At 42.5% G+C, this 27077-nt stretch overlaps 2 protein-coding genes across 5 annotated transcripts in view; one reads left to right on the top strand and one right to left on the bottom strand.

Annotated features, from left to right (window-relative positions):
- LOC310670277 (uncharacterized protein) overlaps positions 1 to 27077 on the bottom strand; it is a 99522-nt gene that overhangs the window by 45227 nt on the left and 27218 nt on the right. The window lies entirely within an intron of this gene.
- On the top strand, positions 167 to 25945 carry LOC310672767 (uncharacterized protein; the record flags this gene model as incomplete). Its single annotated transcript, XM_083430419.1, has 14 exons — positions 167 to 231; positions 5882 to 6045; positions 6496 to 6673; positions 7570 to 7861; positions 9475 to 10263; positions 10943 to 11173; positions 12309 to 12435; positions 13044 to 13810; positions 14753 to 14795; positions 17369 to 17613; positions 20602 to 21393; positions 23446 to 23676; positions 24292 to 24418; positions 25047 to 25945. Exons 2-14 carry the CDS (start codon positions 6015 to 6017, stop codon positions 25943 to 25945), a joined length of 4752 nt encoding a protein of 1583 aa, XP_083286545.1. The 5' UTR covers positions 167 to 231; positions 5882 to 6014.

Here is a 27077-nt window from a genome sequence, read left to right as displayed (position 1 = left end):
TTCTTTCTATTAATCTATATCTGTCCCTTGGTAGTATCCCACCAAAACATCTACAGTAATATATTCCGGAATCTATGCTAACCAATGAGAATGTTGAACATCACAAAGGGTGCTTGGCAAAGGCAATATGAAAGTATATAAACAGGTCTTTTTAGATCAAGAGGTTTTATCCTTGTCGGAAGCAGTTGTTTCGAGGGAGAAGCCCCATTCTCTGGATACATCTGTGCTGATGTATATTATTGATTTCTATTGCTCTTATCTTTTGATTTATTTAAGTATTAGGGACTCTGATTCTTTTTCAAAAAAATCTCTTCGTTAACCTATTTTTGTGTGTCTTCTGGTATAGTCTAACTAGCTGGCAAACCTTTCACCAGACTGAGTCCTGATAACAGGAAGGTACAATTTGCAATCAAGCTGATTAATCTCACACTTTTAGAAAGGTGACCTTAAATTGAAATCCTTCACAACAATCAAAAGGCCTACCCTCATCCTACTCCTCTCCTAAATTATGCTGCTGAGATACCGTAAATAAAACTTTAGCAGGGAACCATATTGAGGTTATTAATATTGTGCATATGGAAGCAGTTGGATGAATAAAAATTAACTATTTTTGAAACTTTTGAGAGTCCCATGGACTGCAAGAAGATCAAACCTATCCATTCTTAAGGAAATCAGCCCTGAGTGCTCACTAGAAGGACAGATTGTGAAGCTGAGGCTCCAATACTGTGGCCACCTCATGAGAAGACAAGACTCCCTGGAAAAGACCCTGATGTTGGGAAAGATGGAGGGCACAAGGAGAAGGAAACGACAGAGGACGAGATGGTTGGACAGTGTTCTCGATGCTACCAGCATGAGTTTGACCAAACGGCGGGAGGCAGTGAAAGACAGGAGTGCCTGGCGTGCTCTGGTCCATGGGGTCACGAAGAGTCGGACACAATTAAACGATTAAACAACAACAACATACAGAGTAAGGCAATTCCACAAGTCAACTGCTGACAAGCTCTTAGGATTTTTTGTAACACCTTGCATTTGGTCCAGTAACAAACCAGCAACCACTAAAGGGTTGGATCTACACTGATCTAAAAAAAGCTAAGAAAAACAAGTTATGCAGCTTTCAGTTCAATTTTCCTCGTGTTGCGTAACCTCCAGGTTACAGAATCTTTGAGTTACGGCTGCGGCAAACCCGGAAGTGTATACTTCTGAGTTTCACCGCTCGCGCATGCACAGAAGTGCTCTGCGCGCACGGCACCCCAAAATGAATTAAATCCGTAACCAGAGGTACCACTGTAATCCAATCTTGTACTCATGGCTGTGCCCTGCCTGATGTGACCATTTGAGACAGCCCAACGGTTGCCATGGAGGCCATGAAGTCCCAGTTTGGCTCTATGGCAACCTCTACATGATTATGGTCCTCCAACATCATGCCAGAGATCATCTGGGCCAGGAGAGTCCCTGGCCAATAAGGGGATCAATAAACCAGCAGCATCCCCTGTCTATCTGTCCTGCCCAGATAGAGGTTTTGAAGTTTTGTGGTAAAGGGGATAATAATTCTATGGACACTAGTGGCATCACACTGTCCTTTAACCCCATGGTCAAGCCTATACTGAGTATCCAGATGAGGTCAGTTGTGTTAGGTCAGGCTCATTCAGTTTACACATCCAGTTTTCAGCAATGCAGCCCAGATCAGCAGCCACTGTATCCATGATTAAGTTGTGGGTTAATATGGTCTTTCTGTGACCTGGCATTCAAGAACAGCACAGCTACATCTGTAGGGGTCACCTAACAACTCTCAGAACCTTAAACAAACAAACAAACTACTGTTTTCAGGATTCTTTGGAGAAAGTAATGAGTGTTGGCCAAAGAATGCTTTCAATGTATGGTGCGGAAGTGACTGTGTCTTGTGCCAAAGTGAATCATAGGGACAGACACAATGTTGAGCTCCTTTGCACTCGGGGTGAAGGTATTTCATTTTGTGTGGCTTGATTTTTAGTTTTGAATGTTCACTCACCCCCATGTTCAACTATCTTTTTTCATCAGAAGGTTGCAAAATAAAACAAAGGGTTTTATTAGCATCATAGAATTGTAGGGTTGGAAGGGACCCCAAGAGTCATCTTGTCCAACCCCCCCCCATGCAGGAAACTCAGCTATAGCATACAGGTCAGGTGGCCATCCAACCTCTGCTTAAAAACCTCCAGGAAGGAGAGTCCACAACTTCCAGAGGGAGAGCGCTCCACTTTTGGACTGGATAATTTTCATTTCAAAAAATTTTGTCGTTTAGTCGTTTCCAGCTGTTCGTGACCCCCTGGACCAGAGCACGCCAGGCACTCCTGTCTTCCACTGCCTCCAACAGTCGTAGCTTCATGTTGGTAGTTTGCAGAATCAGGGTTCAGATATGTAGAAAATAGCGTGTGCTTTTAACTATCTTTAGCTTCATTGTTCCCCTTCATGGATCACTGCCTTGCCGTGGCGAAGGGGCTTGAAGAACTCAGAGAAGCTATGAACTATGCCGAGCAGGGCACCCAAGATGAACAGGTCATAGTGGAGAGTTTTGACCAAACGTGATCCACCTGGAGCAGGAACCGGCAAGCCACTCCAGTATCCCTGCCAAGAAAACTCCATGGACAAAGACAACAGGTATATAAAAGTTATGACGCTGGAAGATGAGCCCCTCAGGTCGGAAGGCGTCCAACATGCTACTGGGGAAGAGCAGAGGACAAGTACAAGTAGATCCAGAGCTGATGAAGCGGCTGGGCCAAAGCCGAAAGGACGCTCAGTTGCGGATATGCATGGAAGCGAAAGGAAAGTCCAATGCTGTAAAGAAAAATATTGCATAGGAACCTGGAATGTAAGAACCATGAACCTGGGTAAGTTGGATGTGGTCAAAAATGAGATGGCAAGAATAAACATTGACATCCTGGGCATCAGTGAACTAAAATGGACGGGAATGGGCGAATTCAGTTCGGATGACTATCATATCTACTACTGTGGGCAAGAAACCCGTAAAAGAAATGGAGTGGCCCTCATAGCCAACAAAAGAGTGGCGAAAGCTGTACTGGGATGCAATCTCAAAAATGATAGAATGATCTCGATACGAATCCAAGGCAGACCTTTTAACATCACAGTAATCCAAGCTTATGCACCAACTACTGGTGCTGAAGAAACTGAAATTGACCAATTCTATGAAGACTTACAACATCTTATAGAAGTGACACCAAAGAAGGATGTTCTTCTCATTATAGGGGATTGGAATGCTAAAGTAGGGAATCAAGAGATAAAAGGAACAACTGGCAAATTTGGTCTTGGAATTCAAAACGAAGCAGGGCAAAGGCTAATAGAGTTCTCTCAAGAGAACAAGCTGGTCATCACAAACACTCTTTTCCAACAACACAAGAGACGACTCTACACATGGACATCACCAGATGGGCAGCATCGAAATCAGATTGATTATATTCTCTGCAGCCAAAGATGGAGAAGCAGTATACAGTCAGCAAAAACAAGACCTGGAGCTGACGGTGGCTCAGATCATCAGCTTCTTATAGCAAAATTCAAGCTTAAACTGAAGAAAGTAGGAAAAACCACTGGGCCGGTAAGATACAATCTAAACCAAATCCCTTATGAATACACAGTGGAAGTGAGGAACAGGTTTAAGGATTTAGAATTGCTGGATAGAGTACCTGAAGAACTATGGATGGAGGCTCGAAACATTATACAGGAGGCAGCAACGAAAACCATCCCAATGAAAAGGAAATGCAAGAAAGCAAAGTGGCTGTCCAATGAGGCCTTACAAATAGCGGAGGAGAGAAGGCAAGCAAAATGCGAGGGAGATAGAGAAAGATACAGGAAATTGAATGCAGAATTCCAAAAAATAGCAAGGAGAGACAAGAAGGCCTTCTTAAACGAGCAATGCAAAGAAATAGAGGAAAACAACAGAATGGGAAGAACCAGAGATCTGTTCAAGAAAATTGGAGATATGAAAGGAACATTTCATATAAAGATTACCATAATAAAGGACAAAAGTGGTAAGGATCTAACAGAAGCAGAAGACATCAAGAAGAGGTGGCAAGAATACACAGAGGAATTATACCAGAAAGATATGGATGTCTCGTACACCCCAGGTAGTGGGGTTGCTGACCTTGAGCCAGACATCCTGGAGAGTGAAGTCAAATGGGCCTTAGAAAGCATTGCAAATAACAAGGCCAGTGGAAGTGATGGTATTCCAGCTGAACTATTTAAAATTTTAAAAGATGATGCTGTTAAGGTGCTACACTCAATATGCCAGCAAGTTTGGAAAACTCAGCAGTGGCCAGAAGATTGGAGAAGGTCAGTCTACATCCCAATCCCAAAGAAGGGCAGTGCTAAAGAATGCTCCAACTACCGCACAATTGCACTCATTTCACACGCTAGCAAGGTTATGCTTAAAATTCTTCAAGGAAGGCTCAAGCAGTATGTGGACCGAGAACTCCCAGAAGTGCAAGCTGGATTTAGAAGAGGCAGGGGAACCAGAGACCAAATTGCAAACATGCGCTGGATTATGGAGAAAGCTAGAGAGTTCCAGAAAGACATCTACTTCTGCTTCATTGACTATGCAAAAGCCTTTGTGTCGATCACAGCAAACTATGGCAAGTTCTTAAAGAAATGGGAGTGCCTGATCACCTCATCTGTCTCCTGAGAAATCTCTATGTGGGACAAGAAGCTACAGTTAGAACTGGATATGGAACAACTGATTGGTTCAAAATTGGGAAAGGAGTACGACAAGGCTGTATATTGTCTCCCTGCTTATTTAACTTATATGCAGAATTCATCATGCGAAAGGCTGGGCTGGATGAATCCCTAGCCAGAATTAAGATTGCTGGAAGAAAAATCAACAACCTCAGATATGCAGATGACACAACCTTGATGGCAGAAAGTGAGGAGGATTTAAAAAACCTTTTATTGAGGGTGAAAGAGGAGAGCACAAAATATGGTCTGAAGCTCAACATCAAAAAAACGAAGATCATGGCCACTGGTCCCATCACCTCCTGGCAAATAGAAGGGGAGGAGATGGAGGCAGTGAGAGATTTTACTTTCTTGGGCTCCATGATCACTGCAGATGGTGACAGCAGCCACGAAATTAAGAGACGCCTGCTTCTTGGGAGGAAAGCAATGGCAAACCTAGATAGCATTTTAAAAAGTAGAGACATCACCTTGCCAACAAAGGTCCGTATAGTAAAAGCTATGGTTTTTCCAGTAGTGATGTATGGAAGTGAGAGCTGGACCATAAAGAAGGCTGATCGCCGAAGAATTGACGCTTTTGAATTATGGTGCTGGAGGAGACTCTTGAGAGTCCCATGGACTGCAAGAAGATCAAACGCATCCATTCTTAAGGAAATCAGCCCTGAGTGCTCACTGGAAGGACAGATCGTGAAGCTGAGGCTCCAATACTTTGGCCACCTCATGAGAAGAGAAGACTCAATGGAAAAGACCCTGATGTTGGGAAAGATGGAGGGCACAAGGAGAAGCGGACAACAGAGGACGAGATGGTTAGACAGTGTTCTCGAAGCTACAAACATGAATCTGACCAAACTGCGGGTGGCAGTGGAAGACAGGAGTGCCTGGCGTGCTCTGGTCCATGGGGTCACAAAGAGTCGGACACGACTGAACGACTAAACAACAACAACAAAGCTTCATTGTTTATTTTGCAATATTTTGAATATTTAAAATAGCTGTTTTCAACATTGTCTTTTATTAATTTGTTTATTATTTTTGTTACTTTTTATAAACCACTGGGAGGGTCTATTTACACTAAAGTGTTATATAAATTTGCCCTGATCTAGCATCAATAAAGATCAGCCAATCCTTGAACCATGTATTGAGTAAACTTTCTTCTTCTTCTTCTATGCAGCTGCTCCCATAAAGGTTTCAGAAGAGATATTTACCGCCTTACATTTATCAGAACCACAGTGATCTATGCTTATTCTCTGCAGAGTCCAAGAGATAGTTCCACGCCCCTTCACATATTGCCTTGGGGAACAATAATGTCAACATCACAATTAAGGGCTGCAGGAGGTTGTTTATTCAACTATGCTTGAAAAGTCTGATGTATAAAATATCTTGGGGCCAAGATATAGAGCATTTGAAGGAGAAAGTATAAAACCCAATCAAAACATAGGAAGCTGCCTTCTAGCTCAGGACCATCTACTGACTGGCAGCATCTCTCCAGGTAGAGGACATCCTCAGCTCTACCTGTTATCAGGTAGCAGAGACTGAACCTGACACCTTCTGGGTGGGTAAAAGATGCTCCATCACTGAGCTATGGCCCTTCCCTTCAATCCTAATTTGGGCAGAGCTGAACACCCCTTGTATTTGTCAAGTCACTGGAGCCTCTGTCTTGCAGGTTTTTTTTCTAATTTCTTCTAATTAGCGGCTTCTGTGGACAGGAACAGTCACAAGGAAGAGTAGCAGGCAGACCCAAAGTGATGATGATGATTATACCGCTGCTTGTTTTGTTGCCTCTAGCAACGCACGGGATGCAGCAGAGGGCAAAATGTCCACTGAATCTTATCAAGGATAAAAATTTGGCTGTAAATTATTACCAAGAAGGAGACCACCTCATTAGTGGAATTATATCTTCAAGATTAATTGGAAGTCAACCTCCCTTCAGCTTTTCCAGCACCCCAGTAAGCGATTTTCAGAAGTAAGTAATGGTGTATTGCCATATTCCTTCTTCCTAAACTCTCCACTTCTCTTGCCATACTGATAAATCACTATATTTGTTGTTTGAAGATTAAGGGAGCATCTCACCCACAGGAATCAAATACAACTAGAACATCTGAGTAGAAGTATTGCTGGCATCCGTCTGTCTGTCAACAAGCACCACCTTTTTCTTAAACCTGTGAGATGAAACTGACTGAAGCTAGGATGAATTCTTCCTGGCAGTCTAAACAATAATGCCATTGGATGGAGACCTGTTATTTGTTCCATTGGTTTATTAAAAGTTTCTGTACATCACTTTACTTGGTGAAAAGCAGTGTTTCAATGTGCTTGACACCATAATTTAAGTATTAAAAAAAATAAGTCATGCTCTCTAAAGTAAACTTGTTTTCTATAAGCTAAAAAAGGTGTGTTAATGTTGCAGATTTTCTGTAGTTATCTCATTGTCTCTCATGAAACACTGTGGAAGCCTGAATGCTCAGGCCACGTCATTTTGCATGAATAATGGGAAGGTTCCTACTCTCAATCTGCAATAATCTTCTAGACGTTTATCCACAGAATTACTGTCCTAGGTTTGACTCACTACCAGTTTTTGTGAGATATATAATTCCTAGAGTGATCTTTTGATACACTGACAGCTAGTAGACGCAGAACTGGTCAGATGGCCAAGGAGGTTACCAGAACATGGGCCTCCATCCTCCTCCTTTGCAAAGATACTACAGATGCTATTACTGCTACAGTGATAGCATCCCCAAATCAGCCCCACATTGCCCTACTTACTGGTCTTCTTTCAAGTTTGCCTTAATTTATTTATACAAACAACTTTGTGACTCATTTTCACTGAATGGTGGGTGACTATGTGACACACGCTTTTTGTAGTTTGATGAATGGGAGGAACTGGCAAGTTCTTTCCTTCTCACTTACTGTTCAGGAGATCAATCGCAACCCCAGGCTCTTACCCAACATCACCCTGGGCTACAGCATCTATGATACCTATTTTGATGGAAGAATAACTACTGATGCCTTGACAGACCTGCTTGCTGGTGGGAAAATCAATCTTCCAAACTACAGCTGCGGAAGACGGGGAAACCTTCTAGCTATTATTGAAGGGGGTGAAACCGATATCTCCATGCACATTGCAAGCATGTCGGGCGTCTACAAGATACCACAGGTAAGAACTGGGTTCAAGTCAAACATACCGAGCAACATTTGCCATTTCATGAGAAAAGCAAGGTATGCTTAGCTTAGTGCAATTTATTTCATTGCTCCCTGCCCCCCAACCAGTTGCAGCCTCTGTAGCACGTTGCTACATAAATTTTGCCCTGCCAGAAATTGGCGCTTTCAAGTGTTCTTAGTGATATTGAGCTTGGCATGGGAAAGGTTTCCTCCGCTGTTCCATGAGGCCTCTTCTTACGGCTCCAAGAACTGTTAAATAAAATAGTTTAATGTACATTGAAATGCGAACTAAATTTGTAGTGTGTCTGTATTGTATACCACGTGGCATGGTTGGAAATTTCCACTGAAGCTGAAGAAGAGCTTGCTAGGTTAATCATTAATGGGGTTGCATCATGAAACTGTATGTGTATGTCTACTGGTTCAGTCACATGAAAAAGATAGTATTAGAGGTCCATGCCTATGTAAATCTGGGAGACATCCATGTTTGGGTGTGTGCCCTTTGTTTGAAGCTACTGAAGAGAATGGATGTGTGAATCTGTCTCCAGCAAACAACCTCTGGCTAATGGAGACTGAAATGGCATGACACCAGCAATGAGCCGCATGGCACCACAACTGCCACCCACCAACAAGGTGAATGGAATTTCTCCAAACAGAGGGATGTTGAATGTGGAGTACCTCAAGAATTGGTATCAGGACTGATCTGAATTTAGGAGTGAACAGTGAGATGGCCAGGTTTTCTGATCATACTGAATTGTTCTAGATTGTTACACCAAAAACGGATTGTGAAGAGCTCCAAAGAACTCCAAACAAAAAGTCAAATGCAATTCAATGTAAACAAGTGTGAATTCATGCATGCTGAGGGGGGAAACAACCTTAATTTCACATGTTTACTCGTGGGTTCTGAACTGGCATTGACTGAACAGAAATGAGACCACGGGGTCTTAGTAGATAGGTCAGTGAAGATGTTGACTCAATGCACAGCAGTCATGTAAAAGCAAATTCCATGCTAAGTACACCATCAGGAAAGGAATTTAAAATAAACCTGTCAATCTCAAAATATAGTTATACAGACCTATGGGGCCTCTGCCTTGGGAAGACTGTGTACATTGGTTTTTGACACAACTCAAACAGTGTATTATAGAATTGGAAAAAGTTCAGAAAAAGATGTTGGAGATGCAGTGGTCACATTCAATAGGGACCATTGGAAAACAATCCTAATGCTGCAGTCCATGCTGATAACACACAACTCTAATTTTTCATAGGATTTCAATATGGGGGAGCTGTTCATGATGTAGAAACCCTTCTGGGTGTTGTGGTGGACTGACCTCCCAGACCTACTGAAGGCTTTATTGCATTGCAGGATGCATTGTTATTGAAGTTTGATTTTAGACTTTTGCATTCATAATTTTGTTCTATTGTGTTTTTCTAAACTGCTTAGAGACAATTGCCATTAGGTGACAAATAAATTGCATATATATGAAATTTCCAAAAAAAAAATTGAGGCTTATGCTAATTAAATATTTCATCATATTTAATTTAATTTAATTCACACAGAGGTATCCAATCTTTGTCCTTAGAAACAAAACACCAGTTTCTTTTCTTTAACAGCTCAGTTATGGCTTTGTCCTTCATGATAAAGTCCAGTCCCCTTTTATCTACCAGATGGTCTCAAAGGAAGAAACTCAGTACCTGGGAATTACCCAACTCCTCCTGCATTTCAGGTGGACGTGGGTTGGTCTCTTTGCTCCAGACAATGACAATGGAGAAAGGTTCTTGAGTATCTTGACATCCCTAATGATCAAAAGGGAAATCTGTGTTGCCTTCACAAAAAGAGTGCTGCTACAAACCTGGCTGTGGCTACCCCATGAAGCCCCTGCCATGTGGAGACAAGTCAATGTCTTTGTTTACTGTACAGACTCTCAATATGGACTTTTTATAATCATGGAGGTACAAACCTTGCTTGAAAGGGTGGAAACTGGGGGGAAAGTCTGGATAATCACCGCTCTTGAGGACACAGTCTTGTTCTATGAGACGGAATCCTTCTGGTATGCCCATGGTTCCTTGTCCTTTGTAATGAAGACCAAAAAAAGGACAAAAAAGGACGACTCCGAACCAATATTCCCTTCTTTTTTGGCTCTTTGGCAAGAAGAATTTGAGTGTTCATATTCCAAACATGCCTTGTCTGTGAGAGGTTGGAGAAGATGCAGGGAGACGGAGAATGTGATGATCCAGCAGAAATTTATTGAACAGGTTCATTCCCAAGATAGCTATGTTCATTACTTCAGTATCCTAGCCATTGCTCAGGCCTTGCATGCAGCATATTCATCCAGATCAAAGCGGATGTCACTGATGGGTGGAGGAGACCTGCTGGAACTTCAAAAGATTCAGCCATGGCAGGTATGTCCTTTCCCTTTTGCAAACTGCTGTTCATTGTCCCAGCTCTGGAATCACCATTTTAGGAACATAGGAAGCTGCCTTAAAATGAGTCAGACCATTGGTCTAACAAGCAGCATTGTCTATATTGGTCTAACTTGCCCCCTCGGGAGAGGCTGGCCCCTCTCCCGGGCTCCCGGGGCTTGTTTACCAGTGATCTACCCTGGCTGTCGACGCCCCGGCAGTCCAGGAAGATCTTGATAGGCGACATCTCCCTGCATGGAAGATGCACACCCCCTTCGCCCCCTGCATACCAGCAGGAGAAAGAAGATAGTCAGAAAGTCTGTTTCGTCTAGTTTATTTCTGACTTTGCAACTGTACAAAAAACATGTCCGTTCAGTTCAGACTCCTCCAAGGAACTCCATGAGACTTCCTTCACATACGCAACAGGAAGGTTTCATATTACATAAAGAGCAAACCCCTGTGACTGCCTGGGACATTCTTTCCCACGGACAGCCACATCATGTGATGAAAACATCGAGCAGCTTGTTTGCAGCTGCGTAGTACTCATATTCCAACAGTATTGTCTATATTGGTCTAACAAGTAGTATTGTCTATATTGACTGACTGACTGACAGGGAAAGTGAATTATCCCAAATGCTTCCATGTTCTCTCAGTGCTGGAGTTTCCTCTGTCGTTGTAGCTTCATCCATTCTTGAAAGAAGTGCATCTCTATTCTAATACTTCACCTGATGGACAGTACTTGGATGAGAATGGGGCACTGGCCACTGACTTCGATATTGTGAATTGGGTGCTGTTTCCCAATACCTCTCATGGTAGAGTGAAGATTGGGGAAGTAGAGAAACAGGCATCCTCAGAGGTAAAGTTGACCATCAACCAAGAAGCAATTGTCTGGCCCCTGGTCTTTAAGAAGGTATGGAGAAATGATATATCATTTTATTACTTGTGACATCTGCTAGGCTCTAATAGCTTGTTGAATAGCACATATGAGACTTTGACTGTGATTTTACTGATACAGTGGTACATTGGTTTACGAACTTAATCCATTCTGATAGTCCGTTCTTAAACCAAAACTGTTCTTAAACCGAGGCGCGCTTTCTCTAATGAGGCCTTCCGCCGCTGATTCTCTTCCACTGTTCAAATTCATCCTGAGACCGAGGTAAAGCTATGAAACCGGTTTTGTGGAGTTCATACACCAAATAGGTCATAAACAGGACTGTTTTTAAACCGAGGTACCACTGTACTTCCCTGGAGCGAAGTCATTGAGATGAATGGAACAGCCTCTTGAGTATGTGAATAGGAGACTTTCCTAAGCACAGTAAAATAGCTTTCCCAAATGTAAGGTCTTCCCAATCTGTTCAGAATATCCAGAGGACAGCATGTATTTCCTGTAAGGACTGTCAGGAGTTCAGCCTACACTCGAGTAGGATCCTGGTAGAGACACATGCCCAACTGGCATGTTCTCTCCCTCCTGGCCGATCGTTCGGGAGCTTCAAAAGCTTTCTTCTGCCTGAACATCACAGTGACCAATGCCAACCAACACTGGCACACTTAGGGACCTGCAGAGTTTGTGCATTTCGCATGACAGACCTCAGCAACTCAGCATTTTGGCTAATCTACTTTATTTACATATAAACACACACGGAGCACTGCAACATGGCTCCCTCTCTCTCTAGCATCAGACAGCAAAGAGAAAAAGAACAAAGGACAATAGTCCCATTTCACGGAACACAGTAACACAAACATCCTGTCTTCGTCACTTCCCACACTGTGGTGTCAAAACATATACCATCGTGTGATAGACAACAATCCTATGACTGAAATCAAGTAGCAGAAATTCTAACAGGGACATCCTGCACCCACCCACAAATATTAATCAGAGCTGGCAATTATTAATCACTTGCCAAAATAGGGCCTGGAGTCACTTATGGCCATTGGAAGCAAATATGTGTTTTCCACAATCCTGCCAAAACACTGTGATCTGTTTCCAAAAGCACAAATGCTCCTAATCGTTTCTCATTGATTCTCCTTCCTCAATTTCTGCCTAGACCGTGCCTCGTTCAAGATGCTCACAGAGCTGTCACCCTGGATATGTCAAGAAGATTCAGGAAGGGAAGCCCCCGTGCTGCTATGATTGCACTCCCTGCTCAGAAGGGACCATCTCCACTCAGGAAGGTAGGCCAAGACCTCAGGAAAAACCGTCTTACCTGGGAGGATGGGGCAAAGGTTTGAGCCAGCCTAAGCATGATGTTTGTAATGGCATCCCATGAGTGGAATGCCTCTCGGGTTTTTGGAGGTTCAAAGAGCAGCAGTAGGAGGGATGAGCAGTTTTAACGGAGGGAAAGCATGTCCACCTCCTTGACCAATGCACACATGCACACATGACATCAGCTGATGGTCAGTGAAAGTCTACATTCCTTAAGCTCACAATTATGCCTTTGAGGCCCTGCCCATCACACAACTCAAAAAGTGGCATCACCAAATGGGGTGACCTGCTGAGCTAAGTTTAATCCAGTGGCCAGGGGTTCCCAGCACCAGTTTACACTTAATAGAAGCGCTTCTGAAATATCTCACAGGCCAAGCTTTTCTAGCCATGCTCCGCATGATCTATTTTGGTGGATGAGACCATGGATCGAGATGTTTTTGCCAGTGAACTTTTGCTTCTCTCTTTCCCAACAAAACTGTGTTCTTTTTTTATCTCTCCCATATGCCTACCTTCCCCATATGCCTGGCTTGGTTTACAACTGATGTTAGGATATTGAAGTCTCTTTTTCTCTCTGCAGATACTGCCAAATGCACCAAATGTACAAATGATCAGCATCCAAACAGAGACAAAAATCAATGTGTACCCAAAATAATCACCTTCCTGTCCTATGAAGAATCTCTGGGGAGTCTCCTGGCTTCCTTTGCCCTCTTCTTATCCTTCACCACAGCCATTGTGTTAGAAATCTTTATTAAATACAGAGCCACTCCAATAGTCAAAGCCAACAACAGGGACCTCTCCTACATCCTCCTCATCTCTCTACTGCTCTCCTTTTTGTCCTCCTTCCTCTTCATTGGAAGGCCAAGGAACGTGCCCTGCCTTCTCCGTCAAACAGCCTTCTGCATCATCTTCTCAGCTGCTGTCTCTTCTGTCTTGGCAAAAACCATCACTGTGGTTCTGGCCTTCCTGGCCACTAAGCCAGGGAGCAGGGTGAGGAGATGGCTGGGGAAGAGTTTGGCCAACTCCATTGTCATTTCCTGTTCCAGTGTACAAGTTCTCATCTGCACAATCTGGCTGGGGACATCTCCTCCTTTCCCTGACTCTGACAAGCACTCCCAACCTGGGGAGATCATCCTGCAATGCAACGAAGGGTCTGTGGCCATGTTTTGTGGTTCCCTCAGCTACATGGGCTTCCTGGCTTCCATCTGCTTCACAGTGGCTTTCCTAGCCAGAAAGCTTCCAGGATCCTTCAATGAAGCCAAGCTGATCACCTTCAGCATGCTGGTCTTCTGCAGTGTTTGGGTGTCCTTTGTGCCCACCTACCTGAGCACCAAGGGGAAATACATGGTAGCCGTGCAGGTCTTCTCTATGTTGGCCTCCAGTGCTGGGCTCCTGGGCTGCATCTTCATGCCCAAGTGCTACATTATTATACTGAGGCCTGATCTGAACATGAGAAAGACCAGAAACAGCTAAATATGATATTTGATTGTTCGCTCTAGGGATATCATGGAACTGTAGAGTTAGAAGTCCACACCAGAATATTGGCTGCAATGTGCACCTAGCCATGTATATGGCGAGGCAAAGATCCAATAGTGTGCTTACCATGGTTGCCTTAGCCTCACATGTGGTGGAAAGCAGGTAAACATCTACTGGTGGATCTCTGGATGATATTCAGAAGACCTCTAAGAGGTTCTGGTAGCTGGTTCTTCAACAACAGCAACTGTGGTGGCCTCTTCTCTCTTGAGTTAAACTGTTCATTACTCTTAGCTGAATTGCACAAGCTGCTTAAGAAGTTGCAAACTGAATTGCTAAAGTACTAAATAAACTTAGCTAAATTCGAATAAAGTCACATTAAGACAGCTACATTTGATTTGATTAATTATATTTCTACGCCACTCTTTATGAATCGCAGAGCAGCTTATAAACAATAAATAACAATAGAATAACAATAACAATAGAAACAAAAGAAGAATGGTTATGCAAGCTGACCAAGTACTTGGAATTCGCAAAGCTAACTGATGTATTAAGACACAAATCTAATACAATAGTTAAGAAAGAATGGGATCATTTAAACAACTACGTGATGAATGAAGCTTCAGCACCTAAGATCTGGTTGTGCCTAGAATAACACTGCAAAAGAAATAGTGTCCCGATACCAAGATGAGGAATCAATAGAAATACAGGAAAGTATCTTTACTAAGAACAATGAATTGTTGCGGTATTGGCAGAAGTCTTTATTTGTTGTTTTGTAGGTATCTTTGTATGTAGTTCTCTGTGTTTTAATTTAAGAACATGTTTGGAAATATGGAACGCAGCCAACAGAAATGTGAGAGTATGGCTTGTCTCAGAAGAAGATTCTCTATTGACATCTCTGCTCTGCTTAACAGAGACCTGCCAGGCCAGTTTTGAATAGGAGCAGGTCTCTTAATTCCAAACAGTTTGTTTATTTATAGGATTTACATGAGAACGTGAGCTATTTGGAAAGGTGGGGGAACTTCTGTTGCAACAGAATAATAAAGATCTGCCTTGCTTTCACAGGATCTTGCCTCAGCTCATTTTTCTCTGACCTATCACGAACTTGAGGGGCTCCGAGTCCTTTAACAGGGAGTCGGGCTGTTAAAGGCACCCCCCACCTATTTTCTGGTCACACCTACCTGCAGATTTATTTTCTGTATTAGGACTCTAATTCTTGAAATAAAATATCCTTCTATTACCTATTTCTGGTGCCTTCCCGTATAGTCTTAACAGCTGGCAAACCACTCACCAATCTAGAGTCTGTAGCACAGCTGGAAGGAGCTGTCTGCAGTCAGAAATCTCTGTTTGAATATCCTCACACTATCAGAGGGATGACCCTAAATTAAAATTCTTCATGACAACGACAACAAGACCTTGCCCACCCAAAACCTAAATTGGGCTACTTGGTTGAGAAAAATTGAGGGGGACTAGGAGAGGAATTTCATTTGACAATAGCTCCTGGCAATTGAAGAAATGTTTCCCCTCCAATATTGGAGAGAGGATGCTCTGAGTACCAGTTGTTGGGAAACACGTGTAGAGAAAGTGCTGCTGCACTCATCTCCAGCTTATGGGCTTCTGTTTGGGGCAGGTGGTTGCCCATTTTGAGAACGGGATACTGGACTTTATAGGCCTTAGGCCTGATCCAGATTCAGGGCTCTTCTGATGTCCATCATACACCACTTTCTTCCTCCTTGAACCATGTCAGATTCCTGAGTCAACATGTTTTTCTCCTGTTCTCCACCTGCTCCCATAAAGTTTCAGAAGAGATGTTTCTTCCCCTTACAATCATCAGAACAACAGTGATCTATTATTATTCTTCCCATAATCAAATAATCTTCAAATGTTACCTTTGGGAACAACAATGCAAACATCACAATTAAGGGCAGCAGGAGGTTATTTACGCCACTGTGCTTAAAGTTTGATGTATAAAATATATTGCGTGCCACAGAATCCATGCAGTCAAGATATAGGGCAGGTGAAAGGGTACAGGAGATAGGTCCTTGTGGAGCGTAATCAATAGGAAGCTGCCTTCTAGCTCAGTGCTATCTTCTGGCTGGCAGCAGCTCTCCAGGTCAAGAACATCCTCAGTCCTACCTGGAGCAGTTAGCAGAGGTGGATCCTGGCACCTTCTGGGTGACAAAAGAGATGCTCCACCACTAAACTATCACCCTTCCCTTCAGTCCCTTTTTAGCTCTGAAGCCAGAGCTGAACAACCTTGCCTTTGTCAAGTCAATGAAGCCTCTGTCTTGCAAGAATTTGAGGGTGTGTTTCTAATTAGTGACTTGTGTTGAGAGGAACAGTCAGAAGGGAAGTGTAGCAGGCAGACCACAGAATGATAACACTTCTTTTATTGCTGCCTCTTGCAACCTACGAAATGCAGCAGAGGGCAAAATGTCCACTGAATCTGAGTGAGGATAAAAATCTGGCTGTGAATATTCACCGGCAAGGAGACCTCCTCATTAGTGGAGTCATATCTTCAAGATTAATTGGAAGTCAACTTCCCTTTAGCTTTTCCAGCACCCCAGTAAGCGCATTTCTGAAGTAAGTAACGGTGTATTGGCATATTTCTCCTTCCTAAATTACTCTCCAATTCTCTTGCCGTACAAGGGCCAACCCCCTATTTTCAGGTACCCCTGATAAATTACTATTGCCTGTTTTTTGTTTGAAGATGGGGGGAACGTCTCAGTCAATGGGATCAAATGCAATTTGAAAATCTGAGTAGAAGCATAATGTTCAAGAAAAGCAACATACGCCCTCTTATAGTTTTCTCTTAAACCATAGCATGCTGTAGATTTTATATCCATATTCCACAATTGCTGCAATGCTTTCATATCTATATTATAACCAATATCTATTGCCCAATGTATCCTCCTTTATAGCTGGGTTCAAAAATAGTTGGAGGGAACCATTTTCAGCAGGAACTGCACAATTCCTTCCCCCTGGCTAAACGCAAACTATGCAACTGGAAAGTGTTTACAGCACTTGAAATGCAGCCTGTGGGGCTAAGTTTGGCTAAGCAGACATTTTTTGTAGAGCTCAGCAGAGCCCAGCATCCCTAAGACTTCCTGTCTGATGTGAAGGGTTACTCTTCCCACACCCCACTACAAACATGCAAACCATTATTTGGGGACCAGATTTGTGAGAAAGACAATGCCTGGAGTGTTCTTTTGACACAGTGGCAGCTAATAACCACAAAATTGTTTGGGTGCCTTTAGAGGTCACCACCCAATGCTGCCCTACTTCCCACCCTCCTTCATCTAGTAACAAAATGTATGTGACTATCATTTTCACTGCACCATGGGTGACACACTTTTGACACACTTTATGACACACTTTTTTGCAGCTGGATGACTAGAAGGGTCTGGCACATTCTTTCTTTCTCACTTACAGTTCAAGAGATTAATCAGGACCCGAGTCTCTTACCCAACATTACCCTGGGCTACAGCATCTACGATACCTATTTTGATGGAAGAACGACTTCTGATGCCCTGACAGACCTCCTTGCTGGCGGGGAAATCAACATTCCAAACTACAGCTGTGGAAGACGGGGAGAACTGCTGGCGGTTCTTGAAGGGGGTGAATCCGACGTCTCCACGCACATTGCAAGCATGCTGGGCACCTACAAAATCCCACAAGTAAGAATTAGGTTCAAGTCAAGCACACCTGGAAACATTTGCCATCTCGTAAAAGAACAGGTTATGCTTACCTTAATGCAACTGATTGTATTGCTTACTTTATGCACCTAATTGAAACACTGCTTTTCATGAAGTGAAGAGTCATATAGAAATATTTTCTTAAATAAAGTGATCTTCTGCATGTGAAACTGATATTCTACCACTGGGCTATGACCCTTTCCCCATGTTATTTATGAATGAATGAATGAATGAATGGGTGGGTGGGTGGGTGGGTGGATGTTATTTTCAGCCTTTTCCCCATTTTATTGTGCTCAGAACATCCTATTTTTTTGTTCTGAATGCGGGTAGCAGGGAAGGAACTGATGTTTGTACAGCGTCACTTGAGGCAGAGCTTATTCTGGTTCTAGTTATCTTCTCATCAGCTTTTGATGTGTGGGCACAGTGATGAAGTAAATGAGGAAAAACAAGCAGAGTTTGAAACCCAGCAAGATGGAGGCACTTTTGGTGACTGGCTCCCATTTCCAAGAAATTGGTCAATGGCCTACCCTCAGGTGTCATGATAAAGACTTCAAACAACTCACTTGGCCTAGTGAAACCAGACACACACAGAGCTTCTTTCTAGTACTTATATCAGTAGTAAACAGAAATACATGGAGACCATGGAATGTACTTCTTCAAAGATTGAGCTGTTGACTCTCAAGGGACATAGAATCATAGAATAGAATCATAGAATCATAGAGTTGGAAGAGACCACAAGGGCCATCGAGTCCAACCCCCTGCCAAGCAGGAAACACCATCAGAGCACTCCTGACATATGGTTGTCAAGCCTCTGCTTAAAGACTTCCAAAGAAGGAGACTCCACCACACTCCTTGGCAGCAAATTCCACTGTCGAACAGCTCTTACTGTCAGGAAGTTCTTCCTAATGTTGAGGTGGAATCTTCTTTCTTGTAGTTTGGATCCATTGCTCCGTGTCCGCTTCTCTGGAGCAGCAGAAAACAACCTTTCTCCCTCCTCTAGGTGACATCCTTTTATATATTTGAACATGGCTATCACATCACCCCTTAACCTCCTCTTCTCCAGGCTAAACATGCCCAGCTCCCTTAGCCGTTCCTCATAAGGCATCGTTTCCAGGCCTTTGACCATTTTGGTTGCCCTCCTATGGACACGTTCCAGTTTGTCAGTGTCCTTCTTCTCCAACTGGCTGCTGTACTGTTTCTAATGCATCTGATTCCTGTCTCTGTTCAGGGCTAGTACATCTGCCACCTTGCTCCTGTTCTTCACTATCCATTATTTTGCAGCTCTTCTCTTGTTCTGGGATGTTTCCCATCTGCCACCACCACAGACCTGGGTCCATACTCTCTTCATCTGCCTCCTGACTGGAAGCTTCTTGGGGCAACGGTCTCCACCGCTCCTCCTCATCTGCCCAGTCCCTGACACCTGGACAGGGTTATGTTCTCCCCGAAGGAGCAGGTTTACAGTTTTGGAGTGCTTCTGAATCCACCTGTCTCGCTGGAGGGTCAGGCAGCTTCGGTGGCTAGAAGTGCCTTATACCAACTGTGACTGGTTCTGCAGATATGGCCATTCCTGGACTGGAACAGCCTTTACCACAGTAGTTCATGCGTTGTTTATTTCAAGATTGGATTACTGCAATGCTCTCTATGTGGGTCTTCCCTCATGTGAGATCCAGAAGCTGCGGTTAGCTCACAATGCTGCAGCATGATTGCTGGCAGGAGTGAGGCCTTGTCAGCATATAGCACCTGAGTTCAGAGATCTGCACTGGCTGCTGGAACTGCCTGCCTATTGAGATCAACCAGATACCTCACTGTACTCTCTTTGGCACGTGCTAAAAATATTCCATGTTTTGACAAGCCTGCAATGATGCTTAGAAAATTGACATAATATTAATCTGTTTTAGCGTTTCTGTTTTTGTATATTTAAAATATGGTTGCAAAATCTTCTTGATTTTACTGTTTTATCTTTTATAAACCAATTTTTTTTAAAAAAAAAAAATTATTCGATTTTCCACAAATACAAAGATAGAGTTAAAAAAAAAGTCCAAATACAATAAAGTAGAAAAAGGGAAAAGGGGAAAAAGTAGAAATTTAAAAATACATAAAAATACATAAAAACACCCCCTCCACCCCACCAACACAAAAAGAAAACAAAAAACAAAAACATTTAGAAAGAAAACACTTCCATTTTTCAAATTCCATCTTTCAATAACTTATTTCCTCGGCCTCCTCCCGCCTCCCTTTTTGTATTCCAGTTGTTAATCAGATCAGCAAATTCTTTCCATCTTTCAATGCTTACTCACTTATTTGCCTTAGTCCATTTAAACCTTAGTCTCCCATCAGCATCTAAAAAATTGTTCAAACTCCAATCTGCTAAACGAAGAAAAAAAAGAAAAGAAAAAACCTTAAATCTTATGCCCTTAAATCCTAATATCATATACCCTTAAATCCTAATATCTCAAATCTTTATCTTATTTCCACTAAAGCCAAATAGAATCATCCCACCATCTCCCCAAAGTATCTTTTATAAACCAATCTGAGGGTTTGTTTTACAATCAAGTAGTGTATAACTGTTGGAGCAGCTAAATAAGTAAACAATTTGGGTCCAGGATACCTGTGGAACTGCCTAATCCCTTATAACATAATGCCTTTTACCCTGTTGGGGGGAATAACGGAAAGAGGCTTAGCTTGTATCCTAATTTTAGGAAATACCCTTCCAGTTGAGCTCAGACAGACCCCTTTCCAGGAACTACTGAGGGGTTTTATTATTATTATTTCAGAAGGCATATTAATTGAAGTATGACTTTATACTTTTACCATCTTGATTTTTTTGTATTGCACCTTCGTAAACTGCTTACAAAATTACATAAAATTTTCATGTTTGCCCTAATAAAATGTGTCATCATCTTTCACATAGAAGTATACGATCTTGGCCCTGAAAAACAGCGCATCAGTCTCTTTTGCTTTCCTCATCAGCTCAGTTACGGCTTCTTTCTTCATGATAAAGTCCATTCCCCTTTCGTCTACCGGATGGCCCCAAACCTAGAAACTCAATACCTGGGGATTATCCAACTCCTCCAGTATTTCAGATGGACGTGGGTCGGCCTCTTTGCTCCAGATAATGACAATGGAGAAAGATTTCTAGGTACCTTGACACCTCTGATGATCAAAAGGGAAATTTGTGTTGCTTTCACACAAAGAGTAGTACAACAGACTTGGTTGTGGATACCCCATGAACCACCTGCCATTTGGAGACATGTCAATGTATTTGTCTACTCTACAGACTCTCAATATGGACTTTTTATAATCCTAGAGGTACAAACCTTACTTGAAAGGGTGAAAATTGGGCAGAAAGTCTGGATAGCCACAGCTCTTCAGAACACAATCTTGTTGTATGAAGCTAAATCCTTCCGGTATGCCCATGGCTCCTTGTCCTTTGTAATGAAGACCCCAAAAAGGGGGAGAAATAACTACTGCAAGCCAATAACCTCTGCTAGTGAAAAGCATTGGAACAAGGCGTTTGATTGCTCATATTCAAAACATCCCTTGTCCGTGAGGGGTTGGGAAAAATGCAGGGAGAAGGAGAATCTGACGGTACTACCTCAGGAAGAGGTTGAAAGAGTCCTATGCCAAGACAGCTATGTCAGCTACTTCAGTATCTTAGCCGTGGCTCAAGCTATAAATGAAGCATATTCATCCAGATCACAGCGCATGTCAATGGTAGGAGGAGGAGGAAGGTTGGAACGTCAAAGGCTACAGCCATGGCAGGTATGTCCTTTTCAAACTGCAGTTCATTATCACAGCTCTGGAATCATCATGGTAGGAACATATACCAATCAGAGGAATAATCCATGTAGTTCCGTATTGTCCACACTCATTATCAGCAGAAACATAGGAGTTATGCCATTGGTTTATCTACCTTAGTTTCCTCTACATTGCAGTGGTACTCGTGTGTGTGTGTGTGTGTGTGTGTGTGTTATAAAAACTCTACACCGTAAACATAACATTTTCACACCTTAGAAAGGAAAAGGGTTCTTTCAAACCTTGAGATCTTCTTCCTTTTCTCAATGGGTTCCAATTCTAAATTTTATCCCTGCATCTTTTACTGTAACCTATCTGTTATGTGCCTGGCATGCTCTGGTCCATGGGGTCATGAAGAGTCGGACATGACTAAACGACTAAACAACAACAATCTGTTATGTAATCATAGTATCCAAAATCCATGTTAACATTACAAATGTCCTTGTATTCCTGCCAATTATTTCAACTGTTTACAGTGATCTCTCAAATATGTTTAAAGGTTATTCCAGTCTTTTAAAAATACTTGGTCTTCTTGATTTCTGATCTTTCCTGTCTATCTTGCCATTTCTGCATCTTCCATCAGCTTGGTCTGTCACTCTTCTCTGGTCAGTGCTTCTTCTTCTTTCCATCTCTGGGCAAGAAGCATCCTTGCTGCTGTTATTGCATACATAAACAGTCTTTTGTTTTCTTTTGGTATTTCTGCACCTGTAATGCCTAACAAAAAAGCCTCTGGTTTTTTAACAAAAGTTATCTTAAACATTTTTTTCAACTCATTACATATCATTTCCCAGAAAGCTTTTACCACCCCACATGACCGCCACATATGATAAAACGTACCTCTTTCCTTTTACATTTCCAGCACAAATTTGAGCAGGTTCTATACATTTTCGCAATTTTACTAGGTGTCAGATACCAGCAGTACATCATTTTCATATAAATTTCTTTCAATGAACAGCAGGCTACCAAACTTCAAATCCTCTTTCCATAACTTTTCCCATGAAGAAAACTGTGTATTATAACCAAAATCTCTTGCCCAGTGGACTGGCAGTGGTTCAAAGTAGGGTCTGGAAGGAAATCTTTCCCAACCGTCCACAGAGTTGCAGTCAAGAATGGAACTTGAGACCTTCTGCATGGAAACCAGGTGCTCCAGCAATTGAACTATGCCCAGTGATTTGCAGGCAGCATTCTGCACCATGGGCAGCCCACAGAGCGACACCAAAGGTAGCACAACATAGAGAGCAGTGTAGAACTAATTGGAACAATGCCCTGACTCAGCAGTGATCCACTTATCATCAGCTTCAAACCATGTGCTCCTCAGAAATTTAAAAAACCAAACAAACAAAGGCTGCGAATCATTGCAGTTTTGAAAGGTGAACACATGTGGAATCAGAATCTAATATCAATATAAGGGCTGACTTTTTACAAAATGTTAATGGTAGATTGTGGCTAGATCTAACTCAGAAAACATGAATGACTTCAGTGATGCAAACACAACCATTCTAGATGATCATTAGAAATCAATATGCTTGCAAGCTTCCGTCTTACAATTTCAACCACACAGCTCCAAAACTGATTTTTTTCTGATACAGCCCTGTGACAAATGGAAGGAGTCTCCAACCAGCACTTTCCATCTCCAAGCTTCCTTATGATCATTGATTTCCAGGGCTACTAATGCCCATTTGCTAGTGATCTTTACACAGTTTCCCTTGAGATTTTTTGATATACAAAAAGAGGACCCTGCAATAGGAAGGTGGCTATTGTTCTTTGTAAACTTAGCGTTCTTCCTTTAATCATTCTTTACATATTTCCCCAAAAACTTAAACAATATATGTAATTATTCTGACTTTGATAATCCCCCTCTCCCAAAGACTGAAAAAGACTACAGGGACCTAGAAATCTATCACAGATGAGATTCCCTAGTCCTTATTCAGATGAGATTAGGATTCATAGTAAGCAGGGATGAAATATCACACATGGTTGCATGTTCTCTCAGTACTGGAGTTTCCTTTGTCTTTCTAGCTTCATTCATTCTTGAAAGAAGTCCATCCGTCTTCTAATAATTCGACTGATGGACAGTACTTGGATGAGAATGGGGCACTGGCTGTTGACTTCGATATCATTAACTGGGTGCTGTTTCCTAATAACTCTAAGGCTAGAGTGAAAATTGGGAGCGTAGAGAGACACAAGTCCTCAAATCTGAAGCTCGCCATTAACCCAGAAGCAATTGTATGGCCCTTGCCGTTTAACAAGGTAGGGGGAGATTACATGTGTCATTTCATTAACCATGATATCTGCTAAGCGCCAATCACTTTTTCAATAGTACATAGGAGACTTTGATGGCAATATTATAGATACTTCCCTGGAATGAAATCCCATAAAACTTAATGGAGCCTGCCCTTAAGAAGGTATAAGTTGTCACAGTAATAGCAGACTTCACAAAGCAACGTAGAACAGCTTTCCCTAACTTGGTGCCCTCCAGATATTTTGGACTACAATTCCCATTCCCCGCCCCCCAGTCCAGCATTGGACAAAAATATCTGAGAGGCACATGGTTGGGCAAGGCTGGAGTACAGTAATTTATTCCCCATATCTTCAGTAGATCAAGAGGACAGCATGAAAACAGCTAACCTCAGGGTGGCCCATTTAGTGACATATTTTGTCCATATTTCACAACTGTGCGACAAAAGAGCAGATGCCAAGGCAGCAGTGTGAGGAATTGTGTTATTGCTTCTGTTCCTATGAGTGCTTTATGATTGTTGTTTCCATGCTCTTGTTTGCTGTTATTGTTATCCTGCCGTTGTAGTTTATTCAGCTACGTTGCAGTTACATCCCTTTTCCCTTGATATTCCTTCTATTTATGCCCAGAACACGCCTCGCTCAAGATGCACAGAGAGCTGTCGCCCTGGATATGCCAAGAAGGTTCAGGAAGGAAAACCAGTGTGCTGCTATGATTGTGCTCCCTGCTCAGAAGGGACAATCTCCACTCAGGAAGGTAGGAGAGAATCTCAGAGGATTTAAAGGCCTTTGATGGGAGGATGGGGCAAATGTTTGAGCCAACCCAACATGATGCTTGCAATGGCGACACGTGAATGGAATGCACCATGAATGGAATGCCTCTCTAGTTTTTGGAGGTTCAAAGAGCAGCACTGGTAGGGGAAGGCAGTTTCCACTGGTTGGAAACAGCTTTCCATTTCTTAACCAATACATGCATGCACCACACATCAGCTGCTGAGCAGACTGCAGTCTGCCTTGCATATGTTCCCAATTGTTAAATACCCAGCCTTTCCCACCACACAATTGACATAAATGGATACACCAAATGGAGAAACCAGCTGGGCCAGATCTGACCCATTGGCCCAATGTTCTCCTCCCTGGTCTACTCTTTAAAAAATGGTTCTGTAATATCTTACAGACACAGCTTTTCTAGACATATTTCATAAGATCCTCTTTTGGGAAGGACACCATAGATTGAGAACTTTTGTCTCTCTCCTACCCAACAAAACAGTGTTCTTCTTGATCTCTCACATATGTCCACCTTTTCCCACAATTGCAGCAGCATTCAGACTCCTGTAGGCATATGCCTGATATTAGGATACTGATGTCTATTTTCCCCTATGCAGATACCAAAGAATGCACCAAATGTCCGGAAGATCAGCATCCAAACAAGGAGCGAGATCAATGTGTCCCCAAAGTAATCACCTTCCTGTCCTATGAAGAATCTCTGGGGAGCCTCCTGGCTTCCTTTGCCCTCCTCTTATCATTAGCCACAGCCATTGTGTTTGGAATCTTTGTTAAGTACAAGGAAACTCCCATAGTCAAAGCAAATAACAGGGATCTCTCCAACATCCTCATCATCTCCCTCCTTCTCTCATTTTTGTCCTCCTTCCTCTTCATTGGACAACCAAGAAAAATAACCTGCCTTCTCCGTCAAACAGCCTTCAGCATCATCTTCTCTGTCGCTGTCTCTTCCCTCTTGGCAAAAACCTTCACTGTGGTTCTGGCCTTCCTGGCCACTAAGCCAGGGAACTCAGTGAGGAGATGGCTAGGGAAGAGTCTGGCCAACTCCATTGTCATTTCCTGTTCCTGTGTCCAAGTTGTCATCTGCATGATCTGGCTGGGGATCTCGCCACCATTCCCAGACTCTGACATGCACTCCCAGCCTGGGGAGATCATCCTGCAATGCAACGAAGGGTCTGTGGCCATGTTTTATGGTGCCCTTGGCTACATGGGCTTCCTGGCTGCCATCTGCTTCACGGTGGCTTTCCTAGCCAGGAAGCTGCCTGGGGCCTTCAATGAAGCCAAGCTGATCACCTTCAGCATGCTGGTCTTCTGCAGTGTTTGGGTGTCCTTTGTGCCCACCTACCTGAGCACCAAGGGGAAATACATGGTAGCCGTTCAGGTTTTCTCCATCTTGGCCTCCAGTGCTGGGCTTCTGGGCTGCATCTTCATCCCCAAGTGCTACATTATTTTACTGAGGCCAGATCTGAACATGAAGGAGCACTTGAAAACAATAAGCTAAACATAATATTTGATTCTTAGCACCAGTAATATTGAATATTATGGAATATTGAATATTGAACATTATGGAATAATATGGAATATTACTGGACTGAAATCCTAAACCCAGCCTGTGACTCTGCTCATCAGCGGCCTCACACTCCTCCGCTGTCTGGCACAGAGTAACTTTTTTGTTAATTCCCTATTGCCTTCTTTTGTTCTAGATGTTGGTTCTTCTCCACAGGGGATTTTCTAGTCAGGAAAAACCGATTTAACCTGCGTTTTTACACTGCTACATCCAACATCTGGCACTCAAGCACTTATTAATTTCTAACGTTTAGAAATGTTAGAATATGGCACCCAAAACTTATAACAATATATATGGCTTGATTCTTGTGTGGACTTTTGGATGTTCACTAAGGCTAGAGCTGTGACTGAAACACATTCTACACTATGAGCATTTGTATGATTTCTCTCCAGTGGCTTTTATCCAGCCGGAGCGCTGCAGAGCGCAGTTCCGGTATAGTAATAATAATAATAATAGTAATAATAATAATAACAACAATACTATTAACAATAAAAGAAAATGTAATGAAAAAGATGTACAGATGGTATGTAACACCGATGAAACTTGGTAAGATGTATAAACTTTGTAACAAATGTTGGAAATGTAAAGAAAAAGAGGGAACATTTTACCATATGTGGTGGGAATGTAAGAAAGTGAAATGCTTCTGGGAAATGATTTATAATGAGATGAAGAAAATGTTGAAATATACCTTTATTAAGAACCCAGAAGCATTTCTACTTGGAATAGTAGGGAATGAAATTAGTAGGAATGATGTGAAATTGTTTAGGTATGCAGTGACAGCAGCAAGAATTTTGATGGCCCAGAAATGGAAGCAGGAAGAAATGCCGACCAAGGAAGAATGGAGGAGGAAGTTGACGGAATATGCAGAGTTGGACAAACTGACTGGGAAAATAAGGAACCAACGCGATCAGAGATTTTCCGAGGACTGGAATAAATTTACAGAATATATCAAAAATGTATGTGAGGAGCAACTAACGCTTGTTGGCTTTCAAGAAGCTTTGTGAAAAAGATTGATTGAAATGTTGTTTGAAAAACAGGTTAAAATCAAAAGAGGTAAAGTGCAACA

The sequence above is a fragment of the Podarcis tiliguerta genome, assembly GCF_965153285.1.
Source record: "Podarcis tiliguerta genome assembly, chromosome: 2".
Classification (NCBI taxonomy): Eukaryota; Metazoa; Chordata; class Lepidosauria; order Squamata; family Lacertidae; genus Podarcis; species Podarcis tiliguerta.
Note: the sequence above shows the minus strand (reverse complement) of the source record. Positions and strands in the feature narration are given on the sequence as shown.